Source organism: Myxine glutinosa, chromosome 4 (genome assembly GCF_964187855.1).
Source record: "Myxine glutinosa chromosome 4, kmMyxGlut1.1, whole genome shotgun sequence".
Classification (NCBI taxonomy): Eukaryota; Metazoa; Chordata; class Myxini; order Myxiniformes; family Myxinidae; genus Myxine; species Myxine glutinosa.
In genome coordinates, this window is record NC_136264.1 from 195382166 (window position 1) to 195395996 (window position 13831).

The 13831-nt window shown below is 47.2% G+C and overlaps 1 protein-coding gene across 6 annotated transcripts in view; it reads right to left on the minus strand.

The window, feature by feature from the left end:
* LOC137425600 (caM kinase-like vesicle-associated protein) overlaps nucleotides 1–13831 on the minus strand; it is a 141278-nt gene that overhangs the window by 122440 nt on the left and 5007 nt on the right. For all 6 annotated transcript variants that reach the window (XM_068114190.2, XM_078776852.1, XM_078776854.1 and 3 more), the window contains exons 2-3: nucleotides 9581–9765; nucleotides 8768–8899 (exon numbers count right to left, since the gene is read on the minus strand). In XM_068114190.2, the coding sequence (XP_067970291.1) occupies nucleotides 8768–8899; nucleotides 9581–9678 (230 nt within the window). In that variant the 5' untranslated portion in view covers nucleotides 9679–9765. The remainder of the gene's footprint in view (nucleotides 1–8767; nucleotides 8900–9580; nucleotides 9766–13831) is intronic.

A 13831-nucleotide genomic window follows, 5' to 3' on the forward strand; every position in this document is an offset into this window, starting at 1 on the left:
GGGAAGGAAGAGAGGATCAAGAAGGAGGAGAGTTGAGGATTAGGATTTGGGATGAGGAAGCATGTTAAAGAGGAAGCGGGTTAATAAGGAGCAAATGAAGTTTTCGAGCATTCTCCAAGATTGACAGCGCTGCCAACTTCACAGTCGGCGGGCGATGCGAGTCAGAGCTCCTGCAGTGTGCGGAGGCGACGTGGGAAGATGAAACATTCGTGCGAATCGCAATGTTGTGGGTGGTGGTGGTGGAAGGAAGAAAGCGCACCCTGGGTTACGAGGTACAAATCAAACCCCTTCGTGCCAGGCTCCTCCAGGTGTCTGTTGCTCGCTGGTGTTTGTGTGAAAGTGTGAGGTGTATTGGCTTGTGCGGTCATATTAAAACCATTCATCTTCACAACACAATTAGTCATGAATAAGTAAAATTTAGCGTGCGTTTACAAACTGCATAAAACGTGCCAAAATATATTAAAAGAACAAACGGTGGTCAGAATCTCACTCAAGAAGTTTGCAAAGTACATTTTTGAGGCTGCAGGGGAGGTTCACCCAGATATGTCTTATCAGAAACGTTCCAAGTCAACGAGGATGCAGGACTCGTCCAACAGGACGTCCTTCTGGTTCAATGAGGCTAAAGCATCCCGGATCAACAAGGCTACAGGACTCGTCCAACAGGACAGCCGACTGGGTCAACGAGACTGCAGGACTGGTCCAACAGGACGTCCTTCTGGTTCAATGAGGCTAAAGCATCCCGGATCAACAAGGCTACAGGACTCGTCCAACCGGACAGCCTACTGGTTCAAGGAGGCTAAAGCAAAGAATCCCATATCAACAAGGCTACAGGACTCGTCCAACAGGACAGGCTACTGGGTCAACGAGACTGCAGGACTGGTCCAACAGGACAGCTTTCTGGTTCAAGGAGGCTAAAGCATCCCGGATCAACAAGGCTACAGGACTCGTCCAACCGGACAGCCTACTGGGTCAACGAGCCTGCAGGACTGGTCCAACAGGACATCCTTCTGGTTCAAGGAGGCTAAAGCATCCCAGATCAACAAGGCTACAGGACCCATCCAACCGGACAGGCTACTGGGTCAACGAGACTGCAGGACTGGTCCAACAGGACATCCTTCTGGTTCAAGGACACTAAAGCATCCCGGATCAACAAGGCTACAGGACCCGTCCAACCGGACAGCCTTCTGGTTCAAGGAGGCTAAAGCATCCCGGAACAACAAGGCTACAGGACTCGTCCAACCGGACAGGCTACTGGGTCAACGAGACTGCAGGACTGGTCCAACAGGACAGCCTTCTGGTTCAAGGACGCTAAAGCATCCCGGATCAACAAGGCTACAGGACTCGTCCAACAGCACAGCGTTCTGGTTCAATGAGGCTAAAGCATCCCGGATCAACAAGGCTACAGGACTCGTCCAACAGGACAGCCTCACAGGTGAACGAAGGTGCAGGAGAGCCAACTGGGTCAACGAGGCTGCAGGACTGGTCCAACAGGAAAGCCTTCTGCTTCAAGGAGGCTAAAGCATCCCAGATCAACAAGGCTACAGGACTAGTCCAACAGGACAGCCTCACAGGTGAACGAAGGTGCAGGACAGCTTACTGGGTCAACGAGACTGCAGGACAAGCTTCCGGATCAAATAGGTCCAGGGCAAGCTCCCGGATTGAAGAGGCTACAGAAGACCCTCCATGATCAATGGGACTACAGGACAGTCTCCCGAACCATCATGAATATGGGACAGCCTTCTGGGTCAATGAGTACACCAATTTAGCTCCTAAATCAACCTTAGGCTCCAAAGCAGCTTCCCAGATGTTAATAACATTATGACTACCCTGGAAAGGAACTTCAACGTAGTAGGAGGCCATTAAGCCTATGAAAGCCCACTCTATCATTGTCAACTATGTTGTTTGTCTGCGCTCGATCCTTTTTAAACACTGGGCATCGAAGCAAGGAAGAAGCCCGTGCCTTTTAAAAAAAGTCTTTGGTATGACTTGGCAGGGGATCAAACCACCAAATTTCCAGACTCGGAGAGGACACTCCAATAATTACGTTGCCAAGCCTGGTCAAACTTTACAATTAGCCCGTCCCCTGCACAGCAGTTGTTAGGGTTAGGTTAGGGGTTGATGGGGTTTTGCAATCATTTCTGTGCGTCTCTGTGTGTGTGTGTGTGTGTGTGTGTGTGTGTGTGTGTGTGTGTGTGTGTGTGTGTGTGTGTGTGTGTGTGTGTGTCTGTCCAGGTCGTAACTTGTTTTTTACCATTTCAGCCATTGCCATCAAATTTTCACTCAAGCTTTATAAGGCAAATTAATAATTTTGTCAAAAGGTCAAAGGTCAGTGTCACACAAAATCATCAATTTTCATACAATTGACCTGAAATTAAAATTTACCTTTCAGGTTTGTCATCAAATTTTCAACAAGGCTTTATTATGAGAATATGAAGAAGGCAAATTAATAATTTGGTGAAAAGGTCAAAGGTCATGGTTGCATAAAATCATCAATTTTCATCCAATTGACCTGAAATGTAAAGAATTTGCATATTGGGTCACATAATTAGTTCACCAATCAAAAGCTAGAGGCTGATTTTTTTTTTTTAGATGTAAAGGTCAAGGCTGCATCAAATCATAAATTTTCATTTTGTATTTATTACCCTCGCCAGAGGAGAGGGTATTGCATTTGAGTTTGTTACTTGCCGGAATAGATTCTGTTTGGTTTTTCTGTCTGTCTGTTTGTGTGCAGTACTACGCCTACATCGTTGCACATAGCATCACCATACTTTACTCACATATTTGTCTTGCCCTGGAATAGACTGTGCCCAATTTTTAACTCTCTCGGCCCAAGGCCTCCATTATGACGTCATAATTCGATAATTCGATAAGTACAAAACTTCATCCAATCAAGATGCAATTTCTTGAGCGCCATGCCGGCATAAACTGGTGGAGAAAAAATAATAATGATGACGTCATCGGTCACGTGGTTCGGCCGCCATCTTGGAAAAACCGAAAAACTTTGCACCTCTATATCTCCGAAAGTGCTGAATAGGAAGAATTGAGACATGGCTCATTGTAAAGAACTCTCCATGGGGAATAAAATATGTTAATGATGATGTCATAGGTGCCTCCATTATGACATCATAATTCGACAAGTAGAAAACTTCATCCGATCAAGATGAAATTTTTTGAGCATAATCTAGGAATAAATTAGTTTAGAAAACAAATAATGATGACGTCATCGGTCATGTGGTTCGGCCGCCATATCTGTCCAAAATGGCTGATAAAAAAAGTACATTCCGGCAAGTCCTCGGTCTCTGACCGATTTTTCATCTGTCTGTCTGTCTGTTTGTCTGTCTGTTTGTGCGCAGTACTACATCTACATCGTTGTACATAGCATCGCCATACTTTACACACATATTTGCCTTGCCCTGGAATAGACTGTGCCCAATTTTTAACTCTCTAGGCCCAAGGTCAAGCTCAAGGTCACCCAAAACGATGGTCACCCAATCATTTGCGCCACACAATTGAAGCCCCGCTCCCCAATTGAAGCCCCACCCTTAGGGCGGGTACCGTTGCTCGTAATATATAATGGCGATAGAACAATTTTTACCGCTTTGCTTTGAAGAACGGGAATGAATGGGGAGGAGCGTGTTAATATGTCTGGTTGAAGGCTTTGGGTGGTGAGGGGCTTGAAGCCAGATTTTAATCTTACAGCCGCCATGATGGTGCTCGCGGTCACTGCGATGCGAAGCGAAAGACGCCTCAGAGCTGTCACATTCACAATCGCTATGTCGTATGTACTCCCGATACGTGTTTCCTTCATTGTAAAAACTACCAAGTCAACAGTTAAAAGGATTTTGAGCCATTAGGTGTTATGGCCTTGGCAAGATCGATGGAGACAGCGATCTTTTAGCTTATACACCGCCCAAATAACTATGTGGAATTCTCTCGTATAGGGATTAAACCCACGTCGTTTGAACTTTGGTAGAGGTCATTATTTACTTTTAATGATGTTTATATACGAATCAAAAATAAGATAATTGGTTTTGGGTCATTCTTTCCGCATATCTCGTGGGATTGTGTGTTGGAGAGATGACCGTGATGGCGGGGAGTGGTTGGCAAATCAAAAAAAAAAAGTACATTCCGGCAAGTCCTCGGTCTCTGACCGATTTTTCATTTGTTTGTCTGTTTGTCTGTTTGTTTGTCCGCACAAAATAAATATGATTTTCTCTGCAACCGTTGGTCCGATTGACAGGAAATTTTCACCATAGGTGCAACTCCTCCTGAAGAATATTTTAATAATGATGACGTCATAGGTCACGTGGTTCGGCCGCCATCTTGGAAAAACCGAAAAAATTTGCACCTCATATCTCCGAAAGTGCTGAATAGAAAAAATTGAGACATGGCTCATTGTAGAGAACTCTCCATGGGGAATAAAATATGTTAATGATGATGTCATTGGTGCCTCCATTATGGCATCATAATTCGACAAGTACAAAACTTCATCCGATCAAGATGAAATTTCGAGCATAATCTAGGAATAAATTAGTTTTGAAAAAAAAAAAATGATGACATCACCGGTCAGGTGGTTCGGCCCCCATATTTGTTTAAACACAAAAGCCTTAAAAACCACTGAAAATACATCCTGGCGAGGGTTTGCAATCTCCGATTGCTGTTTTTCTTGTTTTAACTGTTTTCGCTATTTTGAGCATACGGAAGAAGACAAAGACGTTTGAATACAAATGGACGTGGATGGGCTTTGCATTTTTCAGATGCTTTCTAGTTATATCTACCTTCATTTTTCCAACACTAATTCATTCATTAGTGCCATGCCCATGTCATTATGGTACAGTATGGTACGGAGTGTGTAACCATGCCATTATGGAATAAACATCAGTATGAGCCGAGAGTTAGAATTTTATCACTCGGTGGCCTAATGCTTAAAACGTCTGCTCTGAGTCTGGGAGGTCAGCGGTTCAAACACGACCCGACCGAATCATACCAATTAAGACTTTAAAAATGGTACATACTGCTTCCTTACTTGATGCTCAGCATTTCAAAAGGCTAGAGCATGGATAAACAATGCTGGGAAGCTAATGGCAGACCACCTAGTGTAACCCTTACCAAGAAACTGCTTCGGTAGCACCAATGCTCTCTAAAGAGTATGGTACATCAAATAAAATTAAAATCATATTTCCATTACATCTAAAATGTTCCTCATCTTCAACACTCGGAAGAACCCTATTGTGTGCAACAAGGCGTGTTCATAATCTCCAACACAAGGTAAAACCTTATGTCCAATAAGGAGTCTTCATCATTTGCAACACAAGGTACAGAACCAAACACGACCAGAAAGAGTGAAAAAAAAAAAATTGCACGTTTCCTTTTACCATCTTGAAGATTGATAAATGGAAGCAAACACTGAGGTTTAAGGCCAAATGACTTTTTCCCACATCATTATAAACGCCAATCTTTCCTCCAATCCTCCCTGCCTGAAGTTAACCATCAACCTTTGTAACTGAGACCATTTATCAGTCATACCGTTTCGTCAGTCACCATGTCACTGTATCACCCATACGTTTCTCACACAGCATATCCACAAACCTGCGCATAGAATATGCTTACATTTAGGAATAGAAATAAAAACATCATAGTGGTGGGTACATCCTTTGGTTTTGGATTCAAAGCAATTACAAACAAACTAGAACAGCACTCGTTAGAGCACACACCTCTGCCAGGCTGAACAATTCACATTTTGTATCCCACTGATAGGGCATATCTGGATCCGATATGAACCAAAATCTAATTGGCTTGTTATTGTCATCTACCCAACTCATCCACCAAGTTTTGTCATAATCCAACCACAACCTTTTGAAATATCATGCTCTATATCTTTTTGGCCATATCTATATTATATTCTCCGTAGGTGATTCTGTCTGTGAGTATGTCCGGGGGTGTGGCTATACCCGGTCTGGGAGGGGCTTCAAAAACCCAAACCTTCAACATGGGATCCACCATGTTGTTTACTCGCACAGCTTTGAGGCCTCTTTTGTTAGGCCCGCGGCTTCTTACTCTCTCACACAGTTTTATTTAAACTCTAATTTGATATCTCATTTCATTTTTCGCAGTCGCTAACATGGTTTTAGACTCGGTTGCAAGAAACGGCAATAAAATTCGATTAAAGTTACCGTTTATAGAACAAAATGAATTTCCAAAGGCCTGTAACATAAAGTTCATTGTGTCTCCCTCACGGCTTTATCTCGATTTAAATTCACCATCCGATTTCATTTTTATCGATGGTTTTAGACTCGGTTTCAGCAATAATTGAGAAATAAACGCACACACGGGAAATTGCTGAGACATTTTAGAAATTCGGGAAATTCCCGAGATATTTTAAATAATCGCGGCTTTTCACGACTCGATATATCTTACACCACCCAAGATGACACAGATGGGAAAATGCAGAGATATATTAAATAATCGCGCCTTTTCACGATTTGATACATCTTACACCGCCCAAGATGACACAGACGGGAAAATGCCGAGATATCTTTATATATCCGATGACACGGCTTTCTCTCGACTCTAATTCACCATCACAGTCGCTGGGATAGTTCAAGTCTCAGTTTCAGCTAAAGTTGAGAAAATCGGCGAAATGTATTCCAACAGCCGTTTTGAATGTGTCGACTGGTTGGATGAGATGTGGGCACGGGGAATGAGAGAGAGGAATGAGAGATGGGAATGAGACAAGGGAAGGAGAGGAGACAACGTTCCCAGGACTTTGTTATTTATATTATTACTTAGTAAAAGTACAGCGACTGAATACTGAGGTTCGGGATCACACCGAAGTCTAATTATATATTTACATATTCCTGGGATGTATATACAGAGTTTGTTTAAAGCGAGTCCACTCTTTTCCAACCATGGAATTAAACAATACAGTACTTCAAAAATGTACATAATAATGGAAACTAACTATGGAATACAATATTTATTAATAACGTTTGGTTTTAATCTATTTTTACTTTGTAAAGCGAAAAGTTTTTGATACATTCAAGTTTAAAAATGCAGAAGTGTCATGGGGTCCATAGGCCTCTGACAGGCCTATGTTGTTCATTTTAAGACTGAATCAACACATCTTCGATCATAAATTACTTTTTGAAGAAACAAAGGTACATTTTGATTACAACTCAAGCAAAGGAAACCAGGCAATGACTGTTACTCCGCCGTGTGTGTGTGACCCAGGACCCATGTGTGTGTGTGTGTGTGTGTGTACATAATGCGTGTGTGACCCAGTCATGTGTGTGTGTGTGAGACCCAGTCCCCCCCCCCCCCCCCCGTGTGTGTGACCCACTCCCCTGCGTGTGTGTGACCCACTCCCCCATGTGTGTGTGTGACCCACTCCCCCATGTGTGTGTGTGACCCACCCCGACCTGTGTGTGTGACCCAGTCTCCCCCCCCCCCCCCCCGCATGTGTTTTGTGTGTGACCCAGTCCCCCCCCCCCTGTGTGTGACCCACTCCCCCGTGTATGTGACCCACTCCCCCATGTGTGTGTGTGACCCACTCCCCCGTCTGTGTGTGTGACCCATCCCCCGTGTGTGTGTGTATGTGACCCACTCCCCCGTGTGTGTGTGACCCATTCGCCCGTGTGTGTGTGACCCACTCCCCCGTGTGTGTGTGACCCACTCCCCCGTGTGTCTGTGACCCACTCCCCCGTGGGTGTGGGTGATCCACTCCCCGGTGCAGTGTGCGTGATGTGGAAGGGATGGGGGCGGGGAGGGAGAGGATTTGGGCTCTTGAAGTCACATTTTACATGAGATGTAATCACACATTTCAAACTGTACTACCCATGTGCACGCACATGCATTCACATGTTATCAGAAGTAAATAAATTGTGTAGATGACATCATTTGTGGATCTGATAAATTGCCAGTAACCATTTTGTAAAACTGAATGTGCAGCAACTCAATGAAGATGTCGAAATGTCACATATGTCCATGCCTGTGGGATTCCCACGGGTGACCCCACTAGTCCCTCAATATTCTTCCATTTATACGGATCGAACCCCGATCTTGTATCCGGATCCGTATTCGGGTCTCCACCAAAATTGAATCGATTCATCCTATAACTTTCAAAATCTAAGAAATTGGAATACAGCACACAACCAACCTGTCCACCAAGTTTCTGCTGAATCTGTTCGGAGCTTTTTGAGATATCCTGCTATTTATCGTTTTTGCCCCCATCTCTCTATGGTGAAGAATCACTTTAAAATTATAGTATCCGGATCCGAATCTTCACCAAAATCTAATCATTTTGTCCTTGTCACATACCCAACATCTCCACCATCTGTCCACAACTTTTTGAGATATCCTGTTCACAGACAGACAAACAGGCAAGGGGTGAAACCATAACCTCCGTCCACCATAACAAGGTCGTTGTGTGTCATTCAGAGTCGCTTCACCATCCCAGGGCTATTAGTCGAGCAGCGACAGAGGCTGTTTCTAAAATTCTGAGTATTATTCCAAAACCTCCCGTGGGATTGATGTAGTCATGAATTTTAAAAAGGCTGGTTGAGTGAAAAGTTTACAAAAGGCATGGGTGTTAGAAAGGAAGGAAGAGGAGCCCCAGGAGGGATGAATGGAATCAAGTTGGAAGGAGTAAAGCAGTGGTAGTTGGAGAAACATTGTCTTTTATGATAACTACTCTCACTGTAGTACAAATGGAAGAATATTAATTCGGCCGTCATTTTCCTCAGAGTGAAAGCAAAGGATCTTTACATACATTTTGAGCATATGTGCCTCGTTGCGAGCGATCTCGCGTACCCTGCGACCATCGCGTTTGCGAAATCGCTTGCAGGAGAATGAATGTCCTGTAGCCTTTTCCTTCACCTGAAACACCTCGCAGAATTCTTCCCTGCACCAGGCACAGCATAGACCTCCCAGTCACTACATGACCAAAAAAAAAAAAAAATGCGTAAATGGCCATCTTGCCTGGTGAAACACGAGCTCATGATTGCTTAGGGGCAAGATTGTCAGTGTGTGTATGAAATTAGAATCAAACAGCTTTGCTGCTAAACACTGAAAATGTCAGTCATATCTAATAGCAAATGTATTGTTATAGAGCTGCCCCAATAATAGTGAGCCCTCAATCCCATTATAGGTGAGAGACCCAACATGCAAACACCTGCAGGGATACTGGGGCCTGGGATGCCCCTGAGTGGAAGGGCTTGGAATATGTGAGGAAGTGAGTGGAAGGGCATCCTCAGTGGAGGGTCCCAGGACGTCCTGAGCAAAGCAGCCCCGAGACGTCCACTGAGCAGAGGGGCCCCTGGATGCTCTAAGCATATGAGGCGCTAGGCCCTAAGCCTTCTAAGGCCCTGAGCCTCTAAGGCCTCTAAGCATATGATGCCCTGCTCTGAGCATATGAGGCACTCAACTCAAGAAAAGTCGCCTCGGATGCCATCAAGAAAAGCAGCCTCGAGCACCCTCTAGCAAAACGTCTAGTGCCTCAAAAAACAAAAAGCCCCTTGTACTTCAGGCATAATACAAGATGCTACAGCATCAAAGTGAGTGCTGCTTGGACATTCATACTCACATGCGTGTTCCCGGCCCATAGTCGTACTTCTCTGCAAGCTCCCCGAGTATGCATTCCGAGGTACTGGGAGCTCGGCACAGCCAGCATCCCAAGGCCATTGCTGCACCCAGCAGCAGTGAGTCTCAGCCAGAGTGCAGTAAGCCGAATGTGAACAGGTTTGAGCAAAGCCCACAGCTTGTTGTTCGCTGTAAACACCCAAAGCAAATAACCACATGTACAGGTTGTTTCAAACAAAGTGGACTATTTCAACATTATATTGGAGCAGAATTACAAAAGGTAGCAAGTTCAGTGATACATTGATGGAAAGCATACACCATGCCATTTTCAAATCACTCATACTGCTTGTAATTGGCATTTGCTATGTGTGCTCCGCCTCTGTTCAAACAGTCTTTGATACTGACTCCGAAATTCTCCAAACAACGTCTGCAAGTGGCTGGAGTGATAGCCCGATGGTAGTGTTACACCTCCTGCTTCAAGACAGCCAAGGTTCGAGATTTGTTGGCGTAAACTTAACCTTTGGAACCGCCTTTAGAGGCCATTTTCCCCCGCAGAGCAGGGGTTGGCCTTTTTTGGGCATCGTGGTCCCCTTTTTTGAAGCAATGTTTTATGGCCGCATGCCCTTCCTGCCACCAACCCTGTTAGTCACCTCTTGTGACACACAGAGAATTACCAGTGAACTGGTACTCGATTTGCCGACCTCGGAAGGATGACAGGCTGAGTCAACCCCCCTGGCGTTAATTCAGCGATCGGCCGGGATTCGAACCCAGGATCATAGGATCCCAAGCCGGCATCCTAACCGATAAGCCAACACCAGGTTTAAACTTAACCTTTGGCAGCACCCCAAAATAAAAAATCCACTAGATTCAAATCCAGGCTGTCCAGGCCCACTCATGCGCTGTTCCCAGGCTGCTGACATGATTTCCAAACAGCTGGCCGAGAAAGTCGATGGTTTCACCTGCAGTGTGCGGTGTGCCACCATCCTGCATGAACCACGCAAATCTGATTAGGTTCGGAGACAGTGATTGAGTGAGATCAGCGTGGAATCGGCATAAGATTTTGCGGTACCGTTCACCGTTGATTGTCTCCGTCCTACCATTGGCATCCTATAACCAATACGGTCCCAGCATACCTCATCTGGCATTCAATGCACAGAAGCAAGTGGACTCGGGACCTTGAGAGACATCTCAGACACCTCCTCAGGATGCTCAGCACCCCAGAAGATGTTGTTGTGATTGTTGATAGCCCCATTCAAATGGAAATGTGCTTCATCACTGAACCACAAGGAGATGATCCAATCTTGGTACCTTTCCATTTGGTCACTGAACCAGTCAGTCACACATTGTTACTCGTCTTGCCATATCATATAGAGTTAGTTTATGCCTTACAGTTATGATGTAGGGGTAGAGCTATAGTTCAGATGTGAGAATGCGTCACACAGATGATGCTAGGATCGCCAATTCTCGGGAACGCCGATTGTGGGATTTCTTAAGACTTTTGAAAGTAGAATCTCTCACAAGATCAATGTTCCCTTGGTCCTTAGTAACACTTGGTGGGCAGTCACTGTTGCCTTTATTTTGATTTTTCATGCTTTCATGTGCTTGGAAGTGATCCACAAACCGTGGAATGCTCCCATTGGAAAGCCCATTACAGGTGTGAACATTGTAATACTGACAGTATCGTCGCACCTGCACATTGGATTTTGTCTTAAACCACAAAGTCACGATTTTCACTTTTTGTTCCACTGTGAACACCATTGGTGACGTAGGGTCCTACTGACTATTTGTTAGAAATGGTACACCACCACCACCATAACCTGCAAGAGAGAATTGGATATAGCATTAGAAACAACAGAATATCAGGCTGCTCAAATAGTCCACTTTTTTGGAAACACCCTGTAAATGGTGGAACTTCGCAATACAGCAACTGGAAACAGGAGCAGTAGCGGGTCACACCGTTGGGGTCGTTCCATGCTCAGCTCACATGCACCGCCAGGGTCGTTCCTCTTTCTGCTCGCATGCACCACCAGGGTCGTCTGCGCTCACAGCTAGCATGCTCAGTCAGGGTCGGAACGCTCTCTGCAAGCATGCACCGTCAGGGTCGTTCCTCGCTCTGCTCGCATGCACCACCAGGGTCGTCCGCGCTCACAGCTAGCATGCTCAGTCAGGGTCAGAACGCTCTCTGCACGCATGCACCGTCAGGGTCGTTCCTCACTCTGCTAGCATGCACCACCAGGGTCGTCTGCGCTCACAGCTGGCATGCTCAGTCAGGGTCGTCCTCGCTCACAGCTGGCATGCCCAGTCAGGGTCGGAACGCTCTCTGCACGCATGCACCGTCAGGGTCGTTCCTCACTCTGCTAGCATGCTCAGTCAGGGTCGTCCGCACTCACAGCTAGCATGCTCAGTCAGGGTCGGTCCGCTCTCTGCATGCATGCACTGTCAGGGTGGTTCCGTGCTCGACTCGCAAGCAGCATCATGGTCGTTCCCTACTTGACTCGCATGCACCGTCAGAGTAGTTCCGTGCTCGACTCGCATGCGCCGTCATGGTCGTTCTGTGCTCTGCCCGCATTCACTGTCAGGGTCATTCCGTGCTCTGCTAAGATGCACTGCTAGGGTCGCTCCGTGTTCAGTTCACCTGCACCATCAGCGTCGTCCCGTGCTCGGCTCGCAAGTACCGTCAGGGTCATTCTGCGCTCAGCTCGCATGCTCAGTCAGGGTTGTTCCGTGCTCGACTAGCATGCACCATCAGGGTCGTTTCGTGCTCTGCCCGCATGCACCGTCAGGGTCATTCCATGCTCTGCCCGCATGCACTGTCAGGGTCATTTTGTGCTTTGCTCGGATGCACTGTTCGGGTCACTCCGCGTTCAGTTGCTCAGTCAGGGTTGTTCCGTGCTCGACTAGCATGCACCGTCAGGGTCATTCTGTGCTCTCCAAGGATGCACCATCAGGGTCATTTCGTGCTCTGCCCGTATGCACTGTCAGGGTCATTCCAGGCTCAGCTCACATGCACCATTGGGGTCATTCCTCACTCAAATCGCATGCGCCGTTGGGGTTGTTCCTCACTCGGCTCACATGCACCATTGGGGTCGTTCCGGGCTCGGCTTCCATGCACCGTTGGGGTCGTTCCTCGCTCGGCTCCCATGCACCGCCAGGGTCATTTCGTGCTAAAATCACGTGCACCGTTAGGGTCGTTTTATGCTCGCGGCTCGCATGCACCGTCAGGGTCGTTCCTCTCTCGACTCGCATGCACCATTGGGGTCGTTCCTCTCTCGGCTCGCATGCACCGTCGGGGTCATTCCGCGCTCAAATCACATGCACCCTTAGGGTCGTTTCATGCTCACGGCTCGCATGCACCGTTAGGGTCGTTCCTCTCTCGACTCGCATGCACCATTGGGGTCGTTCCTCTCTCGGCTCGCATGCACCGTCAGGTTTGTTCCGCGCTCAAATCACATGCACCATTAGGGTCGTTTCATGCTCGCAGCTCGCATGCACCATCAGGGTCATTCCTCTCTCGACTCGCATGCACCATTTGGGTCGTTCCTCGCTCGACTCGCATGCACCGTTAGGGTCGTTTCATGCTCGCGGCTCGCATGCACCATTGGGGCCGTTCCTCGCTCGACTCGCATGCACCGTTATGGTCGTTTTATGCTCGGGGCTCGCATGCACCGTCAGGGTCGTTCCTCTCTCGACTCGCATGCACCATTGGGGTCGTTCCTCTCTCGGCTCGCATGCACCGTCAGGGTCATTCCGCGCTCAAATCACATGCACCCTTAGGGTCGTTTCATGCTCACGGCTCGCATGCACCGTTAGGGTCGTTCCTCTCTCGACTCGCATGCACCATTGGGGTCGTTCCTCTCTCGGCTCGCATGCACCGTCAGGTTTGTTCCGCGCTCAAATCACATGCACCATTAGGGTCGTTTCATGCTCGCAGCTCGCATGCACCATCAGGGTCATTCCTCTCTCGACTTGCATGCACCATTTGGGTCGTTCCTCGCTCGACTCGCATGCACCGTTAGGGTCGTTTCATGCTCGCGGCTCGCATGCACCATTGGGGCCGTTCCTCGCTCGACTCGCATGCACCGTTATGGTCGTTTCATGCTCGTGGCTCGCATGCACCATTGGGGCCGTTCCTCGCTCGACTCGCATGCACCGTTGGGGTCGTTCCTTGCTCGACTCGCATGCACCGTTGGGGTCGTTCCTCGCTCGACTCACATGCACCATTGGGGTCGTTCTCTCTCGGCTCGCATGCACAGTT